The 24,366-nt window shown below is 42.2% G+C and overlaps 1 protein-coding gene across 1 annotated transcript in view; it reads right to left on the bottom strand.

Moving 5' to 3' along the window:
- Positions 1–19,613, bottom strand: part of LOC309656627 (uncharacterized protein) — a 79,232-nt gene extending 59,619 nt beyond the window's left edge. Inside the window, exon 1 of the mRNA XM_082453245.1 lies at positions 19,449–19,613. Coding sequence (XP_082309371.1) covers positions 19,449–19,451 — 3 coding nt within the window. The 5' untranslated portion in view covers positions 19,452–19,613. The remainder of the gene's footprint in view (positions 1–19,448) is intronic.
- Between the last annotated feature and the right edge of the window lie 4,753 nt (positions 19,614–24,366).

Below are 24,366 nucleotides of genomic sequence, written 5' to 3' on the forward strand. Positions count from 1 at the left end.
ATTTAAAGTGATGAAAGGGAATAACCTACAACAAAGATTACTCTACCTGGCAAGGATCTCATTCAGATTTGACAGAGAAATCAAAAGCTTTACAGACAAGCAAAAGCTAATAGAATTCAGCACCACCAAACCAGCTCTACAACAAATGCTAAAGGAACTTCTCTAAGTGGGAAACACAAGAGAAGAAAAGGACCTACAAAACAAACCCAAAATAATTAAGAAAATGGTAATAGGAACATACATATCGATAAGTACCTTAAATGTGAATAGATTAAATGCTGCAACCAAAAGACACAGACTAGCTGAACGGATACAAAAACAACACCCATATATATGCTGCCTATAAGAGACACACTTCAGACCTAGGGACACATACAGACTGAAAGTGAGGGGATGGAAAAAGATATTCCATGCAAATGGAAATCAAAAGAAAGCTGGAGTAGCAATACTCATAGCAGATAATATAGACTTTAAAATAAACACTGTTACAAGAGACAAGGAAGGACACTACATAATGATCAAGGGATCAATCCAAGAAGATATAACAATTATAAACATATATGCACCCAACATAGGAGCACCTCAGTGTATAAGGCAAATGCTAACAGCTATAAAAGAGGAAATCGACAGTAACACAAAAAATAGTGGGGGACGTTAACACCTCACTTACACCAATGGACAAATCATCCAGACAGAAAATTAATAAGGAAACACAAGCTTTAAATGACACAACAGACCAGATAGATTTCATTGATATTATAGGACATTCCATCTGAAAACAGCAGATTACACTTTCTTCTCAAGTGCACACGGAATATTCTCCAGGATAGATCACATCTTGGGTCACAAGTCAAGCCTTGGTAAATTTAAGAAAACTGAAGTCCTTATCAAGCATCTTTTCTGACGACAATGCTATGAGATTAGAAATAAATTACAAGGAAAAAAACGTAGAAAAACACAAACACATGGAAGCTAAACAATACACTACTAAATAACCAAGAGATCACTGAAGAAATCAAAGAGGAAATCAAAAAATAGGTAGAGTCAAATGACAATGAAAAAACGATGATCCAAAACCTATGGGATGCAGCAAAAGCAATTCTAAGAAGGAAGTTTACAGCAATACAATCCTACCTCAAGAAACAAGAAAAATCTCAAATAAATAACCTAACCTTACACCTAAAGGAACTAGAGAAAGAAGAACAAACAAAACGCAAAGTTAATAGAAAGAAAGAAATCATAAAGATCAGAGCAGAAATAAATGAAGTAGAAACAAAGAAAACAATAGCAAAGATCAACAGAACTAAAAGCTGGTTCTTTGAGAAGATAAACAAAATTGATAAACCTTTAGCCAGACTCATGAAAAAAAGAGGGAGAGGACTCATATCAATAAAATTAGGAATGAAAAACAAGTTACAACAGACACTGCAGAAACACAAAGCATCATAACAGACTACTACAAGTAATTCTATGCTAATAAAATGGACAACCTGGAAGAAATGGACAAATTCTTAGAAAGAGGGGCTTCCCTAGTGGTGCAGTGGTTGAGAATCCACCTGCCAATGCAGGGGACACGGGTTTGAGCCCTGGTCCAGAAAGATCCCACATGCCACAGAGCAACTAAGTCCATGCGCCACAACTACTGAGCCTGTGCTCTAGAGCCCGTGAGCCACAACTACTGAGCCCGCATGCCACAACTACTGAAGTCCGCAGGCCTAGAGCCTGTGCTCCACGAGAGAAGCCACTGCAATGAGAAACCCACGCACTGCAACGAAGAGTAGCCCCTGCTCGCCCCAACTAGAGAAAGGTCGCGTGCAGCAACGAAGCCCCAACACAGCCAAAAAAAAAAAAAAAAATTCTTAGAAAGATACAACCTTCCAAGACTGAACCAGGAAGAAGTAGAAAATATAAACAGACCAATAACAAGTAATGAAATTGAAACTGTGATTAAATATCTTCCAACAAACAAAAGTCCAGGACCAGATGGCTTCACAGGTGAATTCTATCAAACATTTAGAAAAGAGCTAACACCCATCGTTCTCAAACTCTTCCAAAAAACTGCAGAGGAAGGAACACTCCCAAATTCATTCTACAAGGCCACCATCACCCTGATACCAAAACCAGGCAGAGATACTACAAAAAAAGAAAATTACAGACCAACATCACTGATGAACACAGATGCAAAAATCCTCAACAAAATACTAGCAAACAGAGTCCAAAAACACATTAAAAGAATCACACACCATGATCAAGTGGGATTTATCCCAGGGATGCAAGGATTCTTCAATATATGCAAATCAATCAATGTGATACACTATATTAACAAATTGAAGAATAAAAACCATATGATCATTTCAATAGATGCAGAAAAAGCTTCTGACAAAATTCAACACCCATTTATGATAAGAACTCTCCAGAAAATGGGCATAGAGGGAACCTACCTCAACATAATAAAGGCCATATATGACAAACCCACAGCAAACATCATCCTCAATGGTGAAAAACTGAAAGCATTTCCTCTAAGATCAGGAACAAGACAAGTTTGCCCACTCTCGCCACTATTATTCAACATAGTTTTGGAAGTCCTAGCCATGGCAATGAGAGAAGAAAAAGAAATAAAAGGAATACAAATTGGAAAAGAAGAAGTACAAGTGTCACTGTTCACAGATCATATGATACTATACATAGAAAATCCTAAAGATGCCACCAGAAAACTACTAGAGCTAATCAGTGAATTTGGTAAAGTTGCAGGAAAATTAATGCACAGAAATCTCTTGCTTCTCTATACGCTAACAACGAAAGATCGGAAAGAGAAATTAAGGAAACAATCCTATTCACCACTGCAACAGAAAGAAAAAATAACTAGAAATAAACTTACCTAAGAAGGTAAAAGACCTGTACTCAGAAAACTATAAAACACTGATGAAAGAAATCAAAGATGACACAAACACATGGGAGATATACCACGTTCTTGGATTGGGAGAATCAATATTGTGAAAATGACTATACTACTCAAAGCAATCTACAGATTCAATGCAATCCCTATCAAATTACCAATGGAATTTTTTACAGAACCAGAACAAAAAATCTTAAGATTTGTATGGAGACACAAAAGACCCCAAATAGCCAAAGCAAACTTGAAGGGAAAAAACGGAGCTGGAGGAATCAGACTCCCTGACTTCAGACTATACTACAAAGCTACAGTAATCAAGACAATATGGTATTGGCATAAAAACAGAAATACAGATCAATGGAACAGGATAGAAAGCCCAGAGATAAACCCATGCACATGTGGTAACCTTATCTTTGATAAAGAAGGCAAGAATATACAATGGAAAAAAGATAGCCTCTTCAATAAGTGGTGCTGGCAAAACTGAACAGCTACACATAAAAGAATGAAATTAGAACACTCCCTAACTCCAAACACAAAAATAAACTCAAAATGGGATTAGAAACCTAAATGTAAGGTCAGACACCATAAAACTCTTAGAGGAAAACATAGGAAGAACACTCTATGACATAAATCACAGCAAGATCCTTTTTGACCCACCTCCTAGAGAAATGGAAATAAAACCAAATATAAACAAATGGGACCTAATGAAACTTAAAAGCTTTTGCACAGCAAAGGAAACCATAAACAAGACGAAAAGACAACCCTCAGAATGGGAGAAAATATTTGTAAATGAAGCAACTGACAAAGGATTAATCTCCAAAATATACAAGCAGATCATGCAGCTCAATATCAAAAAAACAAACAACCCAATCCAAAAATGGGCAGAAGACCTAAATAGACATTTCTCCAAAGAAGATATACAGATTGCCAACAAACACATGAAAGGATGCTCAACATCACTAATCATTAGAGAAATGCAAATCAAAACTACAATGAGATATCATCTCACACCAGTCAGAATGGCCATCATCAGAAAATCTACAAACAACAAATGCTGGAGAGAGTGTGGAGAAAAGGGAACCTTCTTGCACTGTTGGTGGGAAGGTAAATTGATACAGCCACTATGGAGAACAGTATGGAGGTTCCTTAAAAAACTGAAAAAAACTGAAAAAAGAATTAGCATATGACCCAGCAATCCCACTACTGGGCATATACATGCACCCCAATGTCCACTGCAGCATTATTTACAATAGCCAGGTCATGGAAGCACCCTAAATGCCCACTGACAGACGAATGAATAAAGAAGATATGGTACATATATACAGTGGAATATTATTCAGCCATAAAAAGGAACGAAATTGAGTCATCTGTGGAGACTTGGATGGACCTAGAGACTGTCATACAGAGTGAAGTAAGTCAGAAAAAGAAAAACAAATAGCGCATATTAACACATATACGTCGAATCTAGAAAAATGGTACAGATGAACCCGTTTGCAAGGCAGAAATAGAGACACAGATGTAGAGAACAAACGTATGGACACCAAGGGGGGAAAGTGGTGGTGGGGGGGATGGTGGGATGAACTGGGAGATTGGGATTGACATATATACACTGATTCGTATGAAATAGATAACTAATAAGAACCTGCTGTATAAAAAATAAAATTTAAAAAAATTAACAAAATGAACAAAAAAGAATGACATTCTGGTGAGATTTTTAAAAATTTTTTTAAATGAAGAAATATCAGTTAGAGAGAAAAAAATCATTAAAAAAAGAAAAGACATAGAGTGGCTGAATGGATACAAAACCAAGACCCATATATATGCTGCCCATAGGGACTCACTTCAGATCTAAAGATACACAGATTAAAAGTGAGGAGATGGAAAAAGGGATTCCACACAAATGGAAACAAAAAGAAAGCTGGAATAGCAATAATTAGACAAAACAAACTTTAAAACAAAGATTGTAACAAGAGACAAAGAAGGACATTATTTAATAATAAAAGTATTGATCCAACAAGAAGATATAACATTTGTAAATATATATGCACCCAACATAGGACCACCTAAATAGATGATGCAAATATTAACAAACATAAAGAATGAAATTGACAGTAACACAATAGCAGGGGACTTCAACACCCCACATACATCAATGGACAGATCATCCAGACAGAAAATCAGTACTGAAACACCAGCTTTAAACAACACATTAGGTCAGATGGACTTTAAATTATACACACACACACACACACATACTATAGTTTTTATATATAAAACATTCCATCCAAGAGCAGCAGAATACACATTCTTTTCAAGTATACATGGTACATTCTCCAGGAGGCATCACATGCTAGACCACGAGTCTCAATACATTTAAGAAGAATGAAACCATATCAAGCATCTTTCCCAACCACAACAGTATGAGAAATATATTCTTATATATATACATATAAGAAAAGAACAGCAAAAACCCCACAAAAACGTGGAGGCTAAACAACATGCTATTAAACAACTAATGGTTTATTGAAAAAATCAAAGAGAAAATAAAAAGATATCTGGAGATAAGTGAAAATAGAAACACAATGTTCCAAAAATCTATGGGATGCAGCAAAAGCAGTTCTAAGACAGAAGTTCATGGTGATACATCCTACCTCAGGAAACAAGAAAAACCTCAAATAAACAATCTAATCTTACACCTAAAGAAACTAGAAAAAGAATAACAAGTAAAACCCAAAGTTAGTAAAAGGAAAGATGTAATAAAGATCAGGGCAGAAATAAATGAAATAGAAACTAAAAAAAACAACGAAAAAGATCAATGAAATGAAGAGCTGCTTCTTTTAAAAGATAAACAAAATTGATGAACCTTTGGGTCCACTCATTAAGAAAAAAAAAAGAGAGCCCAAATAAATAAAATCGAAAAAGAAAGAGGAAAAGTTATAACCAAAACTACAGAAATACTAAGGATCATAAGAGATTATGACAAACAATTACACACTAATAAAAAAAATGGATAAATTCCTAGATGTGTAATCTCTCAAGACTGAATCAGAAAGAAATATAAGAGGGACTTCCCTGGTGGTCCAGTGGCTAAGACTCCATGCTCCCAATGCAGGGGGCCTGGATTCAATCCCTGGTGAAATAGATCCCACGTGTTGCAACTAGAGACCCTGCATGCGCAACTAGAAAATAGATCCCACGTGTTGCAACTAGAGACCCTGCATGCGCAACTAAAAGATCCCACATGCTGCAACTAAAGATCCCACATGCCACAACAAAGATCCTGCATTCTGCAACTAAGACCCAGCACAGCCAAATAAATAAATAAATATTTTTTTAAAAAAAAGAAAGAAAAAAATATAAGACATGAGTGGACCAGTTACTAGTAATAAAATTGAATCAGTAATTTAAAAACAAAAAACAAACAAAAAAAAACCTCCTGACAAACAGAAGTCTAGGACCAGATACCTTCACAGATGAATTCTACCAAACATTTAAAGAAGAGTTAATCCTTATCTTTTTCAAACTATACCAACAAATTGAAGAGGAAGGAATGCTTCCCAGATCGTTATATGAGGCCAGCATCACCCTAATACCAAAATCAGACAGACACTACACACAAAAAGAAAACTACATGCCAATATCACTAATAACATAGACACAAAAATCCTCAACAAAACACTAGCAAACCAAAATCAACAATATGTTAAAAGGATCACTCAGGGCTTCCCTGGTGGTGCAGTGGTTGAGAATCTGCCTGCTAATGCAGGGGACATGGGTTTGAGCCCTGGTCTGGGAAGATCCCACATGCCGTGGAGCAACTAGGCCCGTGAGCCACAACTGAGCCTGTGCGTCTGGAGCCTGTGCTCCGCAACAAGAGAGGCCACGATAGTGAGAGGCCCATGCACCACGATGAAGAGTGGCCCCTGCTTGCCACAACTAGAGAAAGCCCTCACAGAAACGAAGACCCAACACAGCCAAAAATAAATAAATAAATAAATAAATTAATTTAAAAATATGGAACTCACCATCTTAAAAAAAAAAAAAAAAGGATCATTCACCATGATCAAGTGGGGTTTATCCCAAAGATGCAAGGATAGTTCCATATCCGCAAATCAGTCAATGTGATAGAACTCATTAACAAATTGAAGATTAAAAATCATATGATCACCTCAGTAGATTCAGAAAAAGCTTTTGACAAAATTCAACACGTGTGTATGATAAAAACTCTCAACAAAGTGGGTATAGAGGGAACATACCTCAACATAATAAAGGTATATATGACAAACCTAGAGCCAATATCATATTCAATGGTGAAAAGCTGAAAACATTTCCTGTAAGATCAGGAACAAGACAAGGATGCCCACTCTCTCCACTTTTAATCAACATAGTATTGGAAGTCATAGCCCCAGCGATCAGACAATAAAAAGAAATAAACGGAATCCAAATTGGAAAGAAAGAAGTAAAACTGTCACTGTTTGCAGGTGACCTGATACTATACGAAGAAAATCCTAAAGATGCCACACACACAAAAAAACTATTAGATTAAATGAGTTCAGTAAAGTTGCAGGATATAAAATGAGTATACAGAAATCTGTTCAGTATCTAAACACTAACAACAAACTATCAGAAAGAGAAATTAAGAATAATTCCACTTACAATTGCAACAAAAAATAAAATACCTGGGAATAAATCTGAGGAGGTAAAAGAACAGTACATAGAAAACTATAAGACACTGATGAAACTGAAGATGACACAAACAAATGGAAAGATTTATTGTTCTCATTGATTAGAAGAATAAATATTGTTAAAATGACCATACTACTGAAAGCAATCTACAGAGTCAAGGCAATCCCTACTAAAATACAAATGGCATTTTCCACAGAACTAGAACAAACACTTCCAAAATTTGTATGGGAACACAAAAAACCTCAAATAGCCAAAACAATTTTCAGAATGAAGAATGAAGCTGGAGATATCATATTCTCTGATTTCAAACTATACAACAAAGCTACAGGAATCAAAACAGTATGGCAGTGGCACAAAAACAGACACATACATCAAAGGAACAGAATAGAAAGCCCAGAAATTAACACACATTTATTTGGTCAATTCATATATGACAAAGGAGGCAAGAATATACAACGGGGGGGTGGTGGGGGGGGGAAGATAGCTTCTTTAATAAGTAGAAAACTGGACAGTTACATGCAAAAAAACAAAAAATAGAACCAGACTACTTTCTCACACCATGCACAAAAGCAAACTCAAAATGGATTAAAGTCTTAAATATAAGACCTGAAGTCATAAAACTTCTAGAAGAAAACATAGGCTGGATGCTCTTGGACATGTCTTAGCAATATATTTTGGATATGTCTCCTCAGGCAAGGGAAACAAAAGCAAAAATAAACAAATGGGACTACATCAAGCTAAAAACCTTTTGCACAGTGAAGGAAACCACCAATAAAATGAAAAGGCAACCTACTGACTGGAAAAATGACATATCATTTGCAAATGGTATGTCTAGTAAGGGGTTGATATCTAAAACATATAAAGAACTCATACAACTCATACAAAAACAAACAACTCAGTTGAAAAATAAGCAGAGGACCTTAACAGCCATTTTTCCAAAGAAGACACACAGAAGGCCCAAAGGCACATGAAAAGGTGCTCAACATAACTAATCATCAGAGAAATGCTCAACAAAACCACAATGAGATATCACCTCACATCTGTCAGAATGGCTATTATCAAAAAGAAAACAAGTAACAAGTGTTGGTGAAGATGTGGAGAAAAGGGAACCCTTGTGCACTATTGGTGGGAATGTAAATTCATGTAGCTGCTATGGAAAACAGTATGGAGTTTCCTCAAAAAATTAAAAATATACTCTATAGTACAGGGAACTCTACTCAATACTCTGTAATAGCCTATATGGGAAAAGAACTTTTTAAAAAAGTGGACATATGTATATGTATAACTGATTCACTTTGCTGTACACCTGAAACTAACAGAATATTGCAAATCAACTATACTCCAATAAAAAAAATGTTTTTTAATTAAAAACAGAACTACCTCACAATCCAGCAATTCCACTTCTGGGTATTTTTCCAAAGAAAACAAAAAACACTAATTGGAAAAGATACAGGTACCTCTATGTTCACTGAAGCATTATTTAGAATAGCCAAGATATGGAAGCCACCTAAGTGTCCACCGACAGATGAATGGATATGGAGATATATATATATATATATATATATATATATATATATATAGATAGATAGATAGATAGATAAATAGATAGATAGGTAGATAGATTAGATAGATAGATATAGATATAGATATAGATATATAGATATATAGATATATAGATATATAATGGAATATTACTCAGCCATAAAAAATAATGAAATCTTGCCATTTGTGACATAAACCATATGATTTCACTTATATGTGGAATCTAAAAAACAAAACAAATGCACAAAGATAACAAAACACAGTCATACATGCACAGACAAATAGCAGTTGCCAGAGGGGAAGGGGTTGAGAGGATGACTGAAATAGTTGAGGGAGATTAAGAAGTAACAGCTTCCATGCTTCCCTGGTGGCACAGTGGTTAAGAATCTGCCTCAATGCAGGGGACACGGGTTTGAGCCCTGGTCCAGGAAGATCCCACATGCCGTGGAGCAACTAAGCCCGTGCGCCACAACTACCGAGCCTGCACTCTAGAGCCCGCGAGCCACAACTACTGAAGCCCATGCGCCTAGAGTTCGTGCTCCGCAACAAGAGAAGCCACTGCAGTGAGAAGCCTGCGCACCGCAACAAAGAGTAGCCCCTGCTCACCACAACTAGAGAAAGCCCGTGCGCAGCAACGAAGACACAACGCAGCCAAAAATAAATAAGTAAATAAATATAATTTTAAAAAGGTAACAACTTCCAGTTATAAAATAAATAAGTCACTGGGATAAAATGTACAGTGTAGGGAATATAATCAATAATAATATATCTTTGCATGGTGACAGGTGGTAACTAGACTTACAGTGGTGATTATTTTGTAATGTACAGAAATAGTGAATCACTATTTCGTGCACTGGAACTAACAAAGTGCTGTAGGTCAATTATACTTCAAGAAACAAAGAAACTCATAGAAAAAGAGATCAGATTTGTGGTTACCAGAGGCAAGGGGCTGGGGGAGTGGAAAGTGGATAAGGTGGTCAAAAGGTACAAACTTCCAGTTACAAGTTAAATAAGCACTAGGATGTAATGTACAACATGATTAATATAATTAACACTGCTGTATGTTATACATGAAAGCTAAGAGAGTAAATCCTGAGAGTTCTCGTCACAAGGAAAAAAAATTTTTTTTCTTTTTTAAATTTTGATTGGAGTATAGTTGATTTACACTGTTGTGTTAGTTTCAGGTGTACAGCAAAGTGAATCAGTTATACATATATATATATCCACTCTTTTTTTAGATTCTTTTCCCATATAGGCCATTACAGAGGATTGAGTAGAGTTCCCTGTGCTATACAGTAGGTCCTTATTAGTTATCTATTTTATCTATAGTAATGTGTATATGTCAATCCCAATCTCCCAATTTATCCCTCCCTCCCCTTACCTCCTGGTAACCATAAGTTTGTTTTCTACACCTGTAACTCTGTTTGTTTGTTTTTTTTTATAAATTTATTTATTTTATTTATTTATTCTTGGCTGCGTTGGCTCTTCATTGCTGCGCGTGGGCTTCCTCTAGATGCGGCGAGCGGGGGCTACTCTTCGTTGCGGTACGCGGGCTTCTCACTGCAGTGGCTTCTCTTGTTGCGGAGCACAGGTTCTAGGCGTGAGGGCTTCAGTAGTTGTGGCATGTGGGCTCAGTAGCTGTGGCTCGCAGGCTCTAGAGCGCAGGCTCAGTAGTTGTGGCCCACAGGCTTAGTTGCTCCACGGCATGTGGAATCTTCCCGGACCAGGGCTCGAACCCGTGTCCCCTGCATTGGCAGGTGGATTCTTAACCACTGTGTCAACCAGGGAAGTCCCTGGTCTCCTTTCAATACAACAGAGTGAAAATGGTGATCCCAAAGCCACCTTAATAATGGAGGTTTCCTGAATAGAAACATGGCCCCAGACTCCTCCACATGCCAACCTAAAGCAGAGCAGGTCAGCCAGGCTCATTTAGGAACCGCCACTACCTACGTATTGTCTGTATCCGCCAAGGACAGTTCCTGGAGAAGAGTCTGCCCATTACCCTGCACCATCCATAAGCCTTATCATCCTTGTTGAAACTCCTATCACAGCCCCATCAAGTAAGAAAAAAGACAAAAAGAACCACTTTCAAAAGCCCAGAATCGAGAGCTGGCAGATACACGGAGTCAGCAAGGAGAACCTCCCCGGGGATGGGCTGGGTTGATGATGTGGTGAAGCCTCGTAGAGGGAAAACTAGTTTTTCCTTCTTCTGTGCTGGGAAATAAAACAGTTTTCCCTACTGTGTGTTTCTTCCCTGTGTGTCTCTTTACCTTCACAGAGAACACTTCACTTCAGACACTTCTGGTCTCCAGTGTGTGGCGGTTTCTCCCCACACCAGGCAATTCTCTGTGACTCCAACTGGGTTTCCCATGCTTTCACTCAGTTCTGACACACTCTACCTGGAGAGATCCCACAGGTTAAGGGCTCAGTCCCTCAAGACTGACCCCAACCCCCGAACACACACACACTTCAGACGCCAGTCTCAAGACCAGGCTGTCACCTGTGCTTCTTCTGACCTACCAGCTATAGATCACAGGTTCCCACGACCCCTTCTCCTGGGGTTCCATTAATTTGCCAGAGTGGCTCACAAAACTCAGGGAAGCGCTTACCCACGTTTACCAGTTTAATAAAGGATGCGATAAAGGATACAGACGAACATCCTGATGAAGGGAGGAGTAGGGTGAGGAATGTGGGAAGTGGCACGGAGCTTCCATGCCCTCTCTAGGTGTCACCCTCCCCACACCTCCCCCTGGTCACCAACCCGAAAGCTCTCTGAACTCCATACAACTGGGATTTTGTGGAGGTTTCATCAAAGAGGCAGGAATGGTCATTAACTCCATTTTCAGCCCTTCTCCCTTAAGAGAATGGGGGGTGGTGCTGACAGTTCCAAGCTTCTTATTGTGGCTTGTCTTTCCAGTGACCTGACCTCATCCAGGAGGCATCCAAGAGCCCAGAGGCACCGCATTAGAACAAAAGGCACTTCTATCACCCAGGAGATTAGAGGGGTGTCAGGAGCCAGGGGCAGAGACCAACATATATCTTCTATCATCTCGTAAGTCTTTAAACACAACTGGCCCTAAATGTGATGATTTGCCCTCAGACTTGAAAGCAAGGAAAGAGCGTCCTTTAAAAAGGAAACGGGGGATCTTCCCTGGTGGTCCAGTGGTAAGGAATCCACCTTACAATGCAGGGGACGCGGGTTCGATCTCTGGCGGGGAACTAAGATCCCACATGCTGCGGGGCAACTAAGCCCACGCGCCACAACTACTGAGCTTGCGCCCTAGAGCCCACGTGCCACAAACTACAGAGCCCATGCGCCCTAGAGCCTGTGCCTCACAACTAGAGAGGAGCCCAAGCGCCACAACGAAGAGCCCGAGAGCCGCAACGAAAGATCCTGCATGCCGCGACTAAGACCTGACGCAGCCAAAAAATAATAATAAACAAATAATAAATAAATCTTTAAAAAAAAAAAAGAAAAATGGAAACTGGGTTCAAAATGCTTCATGAGGGACTTCCCTGGTGGCGCAGTGTTTAAGAATCCACCTGCCAATGCAGGGGACACGGGTTTGAGCCCTGGTCCGGGAAGATCCCACGTGCCGTGGAGCAACTAAGCCCGTGCGCCACAACTACTGAGCCTGCTCTCTAGAGCCCGTGAGCCACAACTACTGAAGCCCACGTGCCTAGAGCCCGTGCTCCGCAACAAGAGAAGCCACTGCAGTGAGAAGTCCACGTTCCGCAACGAAGAGTAGCCCCCGCTCGCCGCAACTAGAGAAAGCCCGCGTGCAGCAACGAAGACCCAACGCAGCCATAAATAAATAAATAAATAAATAAATAAATAAATGAATAAATAAATAAATAAATAAATGTATGTTGCAAGCTGACAGTTCATGAAAGATGTAGTTCTAGTACACTATTTTCACACATCTGCCTTAATTAACAGGTGAGTAGGTCACTCTACTCTTCTATGTACTTTATGGAGCCTGTTGAGCTTTGAAAATGGACAAATATGGGAAATAATAAGTAATCAGTATTAACTTAAATGATCTTATTCTAGTGGATGTGATTTTTTTTTTTAAGGCGTATGAAGTGCTTTTCAAACTCTCATCCCAATGGAGCAAAATACAGATGAACAATTATTCCCCCGCAGGATCCATGTTAATGGAATCTCATCGTCAATCAAGTCTTCATCTCGTCTATCTCCTTATCACTGAAGCATAAATTTCTTGAGAGCAACTGAAATACCAGTCTTGGAACTTTTTTACATAATCTTCTTGTCATTCCTTCCTACTGTTCAACGGGGAACTGCTCCTCTTTACTAAACAGATATCTGTGTAGACCACGGGGTTGCTCTGGGTCAAGATGTGCTTCATCATGAGAGCTTTCAGGGTGTGGGGAATGGGAGAATATAAAAAACAAATCTGCCCAATGCATTTGAGCAGAAGTGCTGGTTCCTATTTAAAGCCTGTCTCTTAACCTGCATATACCAGGGTGGGAGCAAAAGATGCCTTACTATGTCACATGTCACGTGCTGGAGACAATGAGGTTGGTAAATGCCTGTTTATCTTCTGTGTTTTTATTTTTTAACTTTTAATTAATTAATTTATTTATTTTGGCTGCACCACGTGGCGTGTGGGATCTTAGTTCCCCGACCAGGGATTGAACCCGCGTCCCCAGCATTGGAAGCGCAGAGTGTTAACTGCTGGACCACCAGGGAAATCTGTGTTCTGTGTTTTTAGTTGTTTAATAACTGAGATCTTCTAAATGGTTTGTCATAAAACCACATTTCAAGTTTTGTTTCTTTTCAGAGCATCTTTTCAAGTATTCAAATGTATTTATCACTCTGATCTCTCAATAATAATAGACACAGAAATCTCTCTAATGCTGACCTGTAGTACATGCTTGATTTTAAAAAACTGTTAATAGGGGAAACTAATAGAGTAAGTTTCACCAGGAAAAAAATATTGTAATAGAAGAAAACATTTACCTTTATTCATTGCTCAAATGTTTGTGTATGTCACGCCCCAAAAGAATACGAAAATAATCACAGAATCAGATTTTTAGTAAGTTTCCAGTATACAAACTCATAAAAATAAATCTTGGTGTATTTTGAATCACTAGAAACAAGCAATTGAAAAGTAAAAATTTTTGGGACTTCCCTGGCAGTCCAGTGATTAAGACTCCATGCTTCCAATGCAGGGGGTGAGGGTTCGATCCCTGGTTGGGGAACTAAGATCCCACGTGTTGCACGGTGCGGCCAAAAAAAAAAAAAAAAAAAAGTAAAAAATTTAAATATTAGACCTTTAAAACTAATTGCTACAAAAACTAATTTTCTTTAAGTCCTAAATTATGTCTAATTAAGGATATAAACTGATTTGTGGATAAAGTCCAAAATGTTATCAAACAACACCACAGTAAAATGAAATAATTGGAGAGATGGGCACATTCTCAGTAAGGAGACTTGATGTCACCATGACGTCAGCTTCTCCCAAACAGGTCAAGAGTTTAAGAAAATTCCATTGAATCTTCAATTCCATTGAAGGTTTGCTTTGGGTTTTGTTCTGGGGGTTGTTTCTGTTTTGTGTGAACTTAAGAAAAACTACATTTAAAAACTGAAATGGAAGACAAACTTCTAAAATAGCCAAGACTTTCTACAGAACAAGGTGGTGGGATTTTCTGTAACAGACATTGAAACTTCTTAAACTGCAGTGATTAGGACAGGATGGTGTTAACAGAGGGATGGACAAATACACCAATGGAAAAAAACCACAACGCACTGAAACAGACCCACATGTTTTCAGCACGTGGATCTACGCCAGAGCACTTGATGCTGGGCAGGGGCCAGATGATGATACTTTGATGGGGCAGTGACCACTGGATATCTACAGGGGAATAAGAAATCTTTTTCCTTATAACTGCATGTACAATAACCAATTCACTGTGGGCTTAACTATGAGAGACGAAAGTAGAACACATTGAGAAGTTACAGGAAAATGCATTATGACTTGACAATCGGGGGATTTTTCTTATAGAGGAAAAATAGAGTAAGCTACAAAGGAAGATGGAGAATGTCAAGTGTATTAAAGTTAAGACGTGTCCATCAAATAGAATAGAGAGAACTGATGAACCACAATCTGAGAAAACATATTTGCCATACCGAGAAATGAAAAAGGTTGAAGGTCCAGAGTATGTAAAGAAAGTATAATAAATCAGTAAATATACAAATGAATTACAGGTGAGGAAATGACTGAAAACGATTTCACAGAAGATAAACACCACTTATAAGAAGTGCTCAACCCCAATGGTTATCAGTAAAAACCAATATACAATCACAAGGAGATCCCACTTCACATATTACGATGGACAAAATTAAGCTGGATACTCCTGAGCCAGGCTGGAACCTGGGAAGCTTTGCTGCAGTGCCTGCAACTGGACAACCATCTCCTCCAGCAGCAAAATACAAAGAAACTATAAGGGACTAAAAATAACTGCACGCAGGCTTGGGGCAAATTAGAAACAACAAGATACAAAAAGACCAAAAATCCAACTGCCACTTCTGAGGAGTCCGAAGCAAAAGCAGGGTATTGCCCATGCGCCTGGCACACAGCACTACCAAGCGGGTGGGCACACCACCCAAGCCACCCCTCAGGCCCAACTGCTGGACTAGACCCCCCCCCATCCAATATAAGAGAACCCAGCTCACCCCCACCCGCTCCTCAGAGAGTGAGCAAGGAAACCTGTTACTTGTTTTCGCTCCCTAGTGCTGCAGCAGGAGCCCCAGTAAAGCCTTGATTGGAATTTCTTGTCTGGCCTCTTATCAATTTCTGTTGATTGAAGTCCAAGAACCCTGGTCAGTAATACTCCAAGTGCTGGAAATGGCGTAGAATCAATGCTAGACTCCAGCCCTCCATCCACACTTCCTAGTATTTTGAAAATATCCATCATCTACAATCCTACAATGTTCCTTCCACATGTAAAAAATTTATATTGCATTGGCATTTGGAGACAAAAATCAAGGAGTATAAATAATAGCACTGCTGATAAATCAAAACTAACCATGAGACAACCCAAGCCCCACAGGACTGTATGGAGGATACCACCTGGTGACTCCCCTCCTCTGAAACCAGCACGTGTGAAACAGATTGGGGCCAAGAACCACGTAGAAGCCTTCTGTGTGCCATTACTGGTGTGGTACGGGTCATATTCACTTACTGCAGATTCAGCAGAAGCAAAATCAAAACGCTGCTTGGTGATGAGGGACAGGTGTAAAGCTGCAAAGAATACCAAAAAGACCAGGACGATCGGCACCCTGGGGGTCGCTCACTGGGAAGTGCTACCAACCGACCAAGGGAATAAAAATCTACACCTTCCAGTAATGGAACAAAAGTCTTCAGTACTCACACTGAGTCACAGGGCACAAGGTTCCATCAAGGAAACAAAAGGGAAGAGCAGCCAAGTGTGAGCCGCTCAGATCAGCAGCCTGCTGCCCACGGTGCACAAGGAAACCCCAAGTCAGAAGGTCAAAGCCATCCGAGCTGGGGGGCTGGGATCCCCCTGCCGACACACAGCCTGGCTGGGCGCCCCCAGGGCAGGGGGAGGGACCGAGCGCCAGAGCTCAGTGTGGAAATGCCGCCTCCTGTGGACCTCAATTCTCACCCAAGAGAAAACACTCAAGTTGAAGTTCTGACCCAGAGAAGCTCTCCAATTCATCAACCCTCTCAGCAGCAGTTGAGCCCAAGGAGCCTTCCCTAAGTCTGACCTTCACAGACTCACTCAGGGTGCACACATCACACTCAATTCACCGACTCCTTGGATGAGGCCAAAAGCAAAGATCAGGAAACAGGTGAGGGCAACACAACCTCAGCTGACAAACCACCCCCAGCCCTTCTGCAGGTGGATCCCCTACCCCATGCTCGTGCCATAAACACCTCCTTCTGTGGTGGTTCTACGGTCTGGAGGCCACATGTGTGGGGACGGGTGGCCGCAAGGGCCCAGAGCACCTTCCTTCACCTCCCTCACAGGCTCAGCTTGTCCCCGCCCCAGATGATGCACCTGCTTCAAGCACCGTGGGTCATTTACAGGACACAAAGACCCCTGTCTCAGTGTGTAAATGAGAACCTGCAGGATCACTGCTTCCTCCTGTGTTCATGGATAACGTAGGACAGGGAAATTCTAGGGCACTTTTATGGTTTGAGCAACTGGTTACTGCTCATCCCTTTCAGAAGACAGGCATCAGTTCACTAATATCCTCAGGATGACAAGCTGTAACTCATCTAATCAGAAGTGAGCAAGTCTCAGTAGCACTGGTCACATTGCACAGAATTTCCATTCATCTCTGTTGTCCAGTTAATAACAGTTAGTGGACCAGATTCAGACAGTGTCAGAACTCTGCACCCTGCATGGAAGAGTCATTACAATTTCTCTGAATCTTTTTACTCCATCTCTCCACCCATTTCACATGAAGGGGTGGGACTGCCTGCATTTCCTGAAATTCTAATGGAAGAGAAAACATTTTCTGTACTGAGACACTTCTCCCCAGAGGCATCTCTGGTTAAGGCCCAAAGGCCCAGAATAATACAAGTCAGCAGGAAAGGGCAAAGACCTGAGATGCTTACTACCCTCACTAAGGAGAAGAAACCAGGCAGAAAGAATGCAGAATTTTACACTTGCTGAAACCGGAAGCTGGATTAGGGGAAGCTATTAGTGCCGAGCTGGACCCAGAGGAGGCAGCTCACAGGTGTCACGGGACAATGCTGAACCCTCCCTGAGCCCTGTGCTCCTGGAAACTTCTATGGAAGCTGAAAGGGCCCCCCACCCTTTGGTCTTCTGGAAAACAGCAGCCTGCAAGAAACCGCCCCCGTACCCCACCTGACTCAGATAAGACTCACACGGAGGCCCCTTGTTTATCCAGGACAAGGCCAGACGCCGTCCCCCCAAAGCCCCATCTCCACCTCATCAGTGATTAGCGGAACTGTTCCCCCCACTGACCAAGCAGAACACATGCTTGTTGGCCAAACTTTGGTTCAGCTCCTCTCCTTCCCCCTGACCTGGCCTCACTGCAGCCAGCAGACAGACCCCTAAGGACAGGCTGGCCTCAGGGATCTGCTATCCAAGCATCACACCTGGTCCCTCCTGGTGTTGTTTACTCCTCTGTATAAGAGAAAAACTCTCTTTGCCCAACTCTTGAGACGCCTGCAGATCTTGGGGTCAGATGTCCCCCTTCCTGCAGAGCCCCCTGTGCCTCATGCAGCAGACCCTTCTCCCCCTGCAGGAACTCATTTGAATGAAAGTCTGCCTTTAGGAAGTTTGGAGTTTTATTTGACACTGGCTTGACACAGTGTTCACAATTGCCCATTTCTTACCCAAATTTTACTTAGGCTCCTGTCTACCCACAGGCCCCTGACTTTGGGTCACCACTCCCTTCCCCCGACCCCACTGAGAAGCACTGAGTTGCAGAGCAAACCCTCCCCCCGGCCCCCCTCCCCGACCCCGGGCTGAGAATGCGCTGACCACAGGAACGCCCCATTCTGTCAAACAGCCTTGCTCTCACCCTCCTCACCCACAGCCCTTTTATGTTTAGTCTGAGATCCTGGCACATTTGTGGGATCCGAGCCCTGTTCCTATGCCAAGTCTTTGGAATATTAAAAACAAGACCACAGCCCCAAACGGAATCGGTTATGCTAAGTCCCAAATCACCAGAGACTTAATTACAGTTTCAGCCTCTCCCAGAAACGGAATCTGAAACCAGTCAGTCAGGAATTACCTGGTCAGCACAGTGAAGTGATCTGCCTGACAGACCCCTGCGCTCCGTAGAGTAACCTGGCCACAGACAATCAACTTTCGCTACTTTCTTTGTCCCGCTCCCTCTGCCTATGGAAGACTTTCATTCCGTGCAGCTCCTGGCAGCGCCCTTATAGACACGCTGGATGGGAAGCTGCCAGATTCATGAATTGTTGAATACAGCCAGTAAGAGCTTCAAAATGTACTCAGTTGAATTTTGTTTTTTAACAGGAATAAAGTCTCTCCTTACCCAATAAGGGTTTGACTTTATCTGTCAGGTCACGGCGGGTTCCCTCACCTCCGCCCCTGACCACTGCCCGGGTCACCCGGTCCTCCCTGGGACCCCCAAGGGACGCATACTCAGGTCGGGACTCCCCCGCACCACCACGAGAGGACGGGAAAGACAGGACGCCGGGACCGCACCCCGCGGCCGAGAGGGAGACTCGGGTCAGAATCCAGGGGAGCGGGCGCGGAAGACCCGGGCCTGCCTCAGCTCCCAGCCGGTCCTAATCAGCCCCTCGTGGTCTCTGGCCCCGGCCGGCGCACTCACCATCTCCGCGCAGGTCCTGGGTGTCCAGGGCGTCCTCCCGCGGCCCCGCGATCTGGGCCGGCGAGAGCCACAGAGACTGGACACCTGGGTCCGCGCCCCGCAGGTGCGCAGGCGCGCCGAGATCCGCCGAGAGCGACGCCTGCGCGGGCTGGGAGGGCTGGGAGGGCTGGGAGGGTTGGGAGGGTTGGGAGGGTTGGGAGGGTTGGGAGGGCACCCACCCCCGACCCTGATTGGACGGAGCTCCGGGCCTCCGCCCTCTGATTGGACGGTGCTCCAAGCACTCCCCCACCGGGGCTTCTGAGTGTACTCTACTCAGTGACCCGCCCCCGGCGCCCTTTAGTAAAGGACTCCAGAACCGGCCCCCGTAATCCTTGATTGGATTGTTCTCCGGGAACCGGCGCTCTGATTGGACGGTATTCCAGGCACTCACCCTATTGAGGACTCTGAATGTATAGTGCTCGGACAAGCTTCCGGGGTCTGATTGGACAGTTGTTCAGACCCTCCCCGTCCCTCCGCCCAGTTTCACGGGCTCCACCCTAGCGCTTCTGATTATTTCCCGGGCCCCGCCCCCGTCTCCCTTGATTGGACAGTGTTATAGTCCCTAAGGCCTCAGTGATAAGCCGGGACGTTGGTCAGGTCCCTAAGCCGGGCGGAAGTGCGGTTTTCGAGCCCGGGACGTGGGCTCCCAGCAGAACTTGTTCTCGGGCAGGCGAACCCGGATCGGGACGTCCTGACTCAGTTTCCCTGCGGAGAGACCCCTGTCCAGAGTCGGGACTGGACAAGATGGGCCGGGAGAGCCTGGTGACCTCCAGGGTCAATGGTCGACCCGGGGTCAAAGGTCACCATGGGTCTGTGCCCTTTCTTTAAGAACAAAGAAACGTCCGCCTGTAAGGCAGGATTCGGCCGGGTTCGACGTGTGACCTTTGACACCTACCGCCCTCCTGACCCGCCCGTATATCTGGGCTTGACCAAGTTCTCTGTGTCCCATTTCTTACCCCACAGCATCAGGCTCCCTCCCCACAGGAGGGGGGTACCGTTGGGTCTCCCCACGTCTGAGCAACCCTGAGGTTCAGAGCAAGCCCTTGGTCAGCTTCTCCAGAGAATAGGCCACCCAGGGAGCCCTGTCCAGTCCAGCCACACTGACCCGCAGTCCACGCACCGCCCTCACTCGCCCAACTTCCCTCCTCCCCTCCTCACACAGACGAGAAAAGCCCTTTTCTGTGTGGCTGGAGAGGCTGACAGACACATCGCTGAGATCCAAGCCTCGGCCCTGTTGCAACAATCTTTGTGAATAAAGATTCTCTTTATCTAAGTCTAGATTCGTTTTTTATTAGACATACTTTTATTTTTTTGGCCGCGCCATGGGGCATGTGGGATATTAGTTCCCCTACCAGGGATCGAACCCATGCCACCTGCAGTGGAAGCACGGAGCCTAACCACTGGACCGCCAGAGAACTCCCATAAACATACTTTTAAAATGATGAATCCTGCAGCTTCCTGAGAGCTTGGTTCTAGGGCCATGTTGCCCAGGGTGATATGGCACTGGGATATCCTTTCCCAGTGGATATCCATTCGGGTTGATGTGCATTCAATTTTTGTGGCTCTATGGTAGAGCCATAGAGGCTGAGCCACTTGCAGAATTCGATGGCAACTGTGGGCCTGGGAGCTTGACTTGCAAATACCTTTCAAATACCTGTGCTAGGTGCACAGCTAGCAAAGGTGATGGCAGCCTCTCTGAAACTTCCATTACTGGACTTAACTGGCACAATTAAAACCTCCGTTATGGGTGGCTGAATCTAGAAGCTCCCAACAGTCCAAGGTGTTGCCCAGAAGGATGACGAGATGGTTCTGTTGCAAATAGGTTTTAAATCATATGACCAGATTTGGGTGTATGTGGTTCATAGGGTATCAGGTTGTTTGCCAATTAAAATACATGTGGCTGAGGCTGGAACTCCAGCACTAGCCTGCAAGGACTTTAGTCAATAATAATGTATCAGTGATAAAATAAACAAGGTCCTATTGTCTAGCACAGGGAACTGTATTCAGCATCCTGTGATGAACCATAATGGAAAAGAATATGAAAAAGAATGTGTGTATATATATATATATATATATATATATATATATATATATATATATATATAACTGAATCACTTTGTTGTACAGCAGAAATTAACATAACATTGTAAATCAACTCTACTTCAATAAAATTAAAACCTTAAAAAAAAAGATTGTGATATTCCAAACTCAACCTCCATAGCTTTTATAACAACCAAACATTCAAATTTAAGAAAAGGTAGTTAAAAAAAAAAGTCCCTGCATCTCAGTATATTGATGGCAATACTAATTTCTGAAATTCTTCCATGAGTGAGGTGTTGTTTCAGGCTTACTATCTTAAGGAACATCTCTAGAAGCATCTCTTTGACCTTTCCCCAACAATACGCTTCAAGGAAACCAAAATGGTAATTTTAGTGGTTAGTAAGTGTATCTATTCCTACAATCCATCCTGGGCCTAAGGAACTAATCTATTTTCGTTATCTTTACAGGACATTTTGTAATTTATGATTTTGTAAGTTTCTGTGTACAGCCTTTGCACATTTTTCTTGGACTTTAACATTTTGCTTCTGATTTATAAGCGCTTTTAAAACAGTTAATTAGGGTTTCCCTGGTGGCGCAGTGGTTAAGAGTCTGTCTGCCAATGCAGGGGACACGGGTTCAGGCCCTGGCCCAGGAGGATCCTACGTGCCGCGGAGCAACTATGCCCGCGCGCCACGACTACTGAGCCTGCGCTCTAGAGCCCGCCAGCCACAACTGCTGAGGCCCGTGCGCCTAGAGCCCATGCTCTGCAACAAAAGCCACCGCAGTGAGAGGTCCGTGCACCGCAAGAAGAGTGGCCCACGCTCGCCCCAACTGCAGAGAGCCCCCCGTGCAGCAACGAAGACCCAATGCAGACAAAAAAAAAAAAACAACTATTAATGATATTGCATTTTTTGCTATGACAGCATTGAAAACATTTCCAAGTTAGTATGTCTTTCATCTTATCATTTATGACGTTTTTACTTTATTTTTTTCAAATCTTGTCATCATTCTATTTATAGTTTTTCTTTGGATGTCGTGACTTTCACTCCCTAAGTATACAGAAATACTGATGTTTTTAGTTTTTTTTTTTAGCTGCATTGGGTCTTTGTTGCGGCACGTGGGATCTTCCTTGTGGCATGCAGCATCTTTCATTGCAGCGCCCAGGCTCTTTGTTGCGGCATGGGCTTCTCTCTAGTTGTGGCGCGTAGGCTCCAGAGCAAGCAGGCTCAGTGCTTGCAGCACACAAGGTCTCTAGTTGCGGCGCGTGAGCTTTAGAACACGAAGGCTTAGATGTCCCGCGGCATGTGGGATCTTAGTTCCCCAACCAGGGATAGAACCCATGCCCCTGCAGAGGAAGCGTGGAGTCTTAACCACTGGACTTCCAGAGAAGTCCCTCTTTTTTTAAGTTTAAATCTATATCCCATCTGGAATTTATCTGGATGTAGTAGAAAGAGGGCTGAGATTGAATCATCTCTTGCCATAAATCATCACATACAGTATTTTATTATATTCTTGTGTATGTTTATAGACTCTCAAGGGCGTATATGTTCATTCCAAGATTTCTCAACAATGGCACTATTGTTATTTTGAGTCAGATAATTCCTTGTTTCTGAGGGCCATTTCAATTATTTGTACTCATTCGTTATTTTAACTGGTGATCTGATCAGAAGTTCTTCCTCATTCTTCATTTACATTTGCCTACCTACTCCTTGCACTACTTTCAGAAATTCTTTTACAATTATCTTATTATGAGGCATAAAGTACTTCTTGATGCAAATTTGGTTGGAAATTTCTCTAAATTTTATGGCTGGGTTTAGAGAGATCTGCATCTTTGAACTGAGGAGTCTTCAATCCAACAATGTTGTTTATAGATCCATGAAGGTGACACCTTTGTCACTTCATCAGGAAACACTTTAAAATGTTCTTATATGGATCCTGCACATGGCATTAAGCCTATCCTGCAATATCTAATATACAGTTTCCCAGAAAATGCAATTTTAGTCCAATAATGTATTTTATTATGTAAATCGTATATATTTAATCAGTAACTAGTAAATTGCCAATAGTTCTAACAGTTTTATAGTTGTTTCATCTTTAGTTTCTCAAGAAAGCAATGCTATCACCTCCAATCACAATATTTATTCCTATCCTTTATAGGGCTCAGTGTCTATTCTGACATGATCTTATAACAGATTAAAGCAATGATAAATAATTGAGGGGAAAATAGACATATTTGTTTGGTTTGGTTGTTCCTTAAGGTCGGAAGTCCTACTGATATCAGTTCCTCTTCACTTAGTGCTCTCAAACACCTTCAATGAGTAGCAGCCTGGCCCGGCAGTCATTGCCTAAAATCGATCAGAGAAAATTTAATAATAATAATAATAATAATGGCAGTGTGTCTAGCAGCTAAGATTGTGAAATAAGGCCATAGACTTCTTTCCAATAGAAGACATCTATTGATTACATCTGAAATTACATCGGGTAGACAGACAATAAGCACCAAATAAACTCACAGAAAATGAGGAGTATAAATGCAAGATTCCTATTAGAGCAATTAACAAAAGGAGAGATAATGCTTCCGGGGGGCTTCCCAAAAGGTCACGTGAGAGAGAGACTTTTACACTGAGACCAAGGAGTAGAACACGAGGTGCCCGACTGTGGGGAGAGGGAGGAGGGGATGTTTTCTTACAGGGAAAATATCACTGATTTTTTAATTGATGGATTAGATCTGCAGAATGGAGAGAGGGTGGTGTTGGACCCCTGCAGACCTATGGCAACAGAAGCTGGGGGAGGAGGGGTGCCTCCGCACAGATTTTAAACAAAATAACGGAGGGAAGGG

This window comes from Balaenoptera physalus (genome assembly GCF_965194825.1).
Source record: "Balaenoptera physalus genome assembly, chromosome: 3".
Lineage (NCBI taxonomy): Eukaryota > Metazoa > Chordata > Mammalia > Artiodactyla > Balaenopteridae > Balaenoptera > Balaenoptera physalus.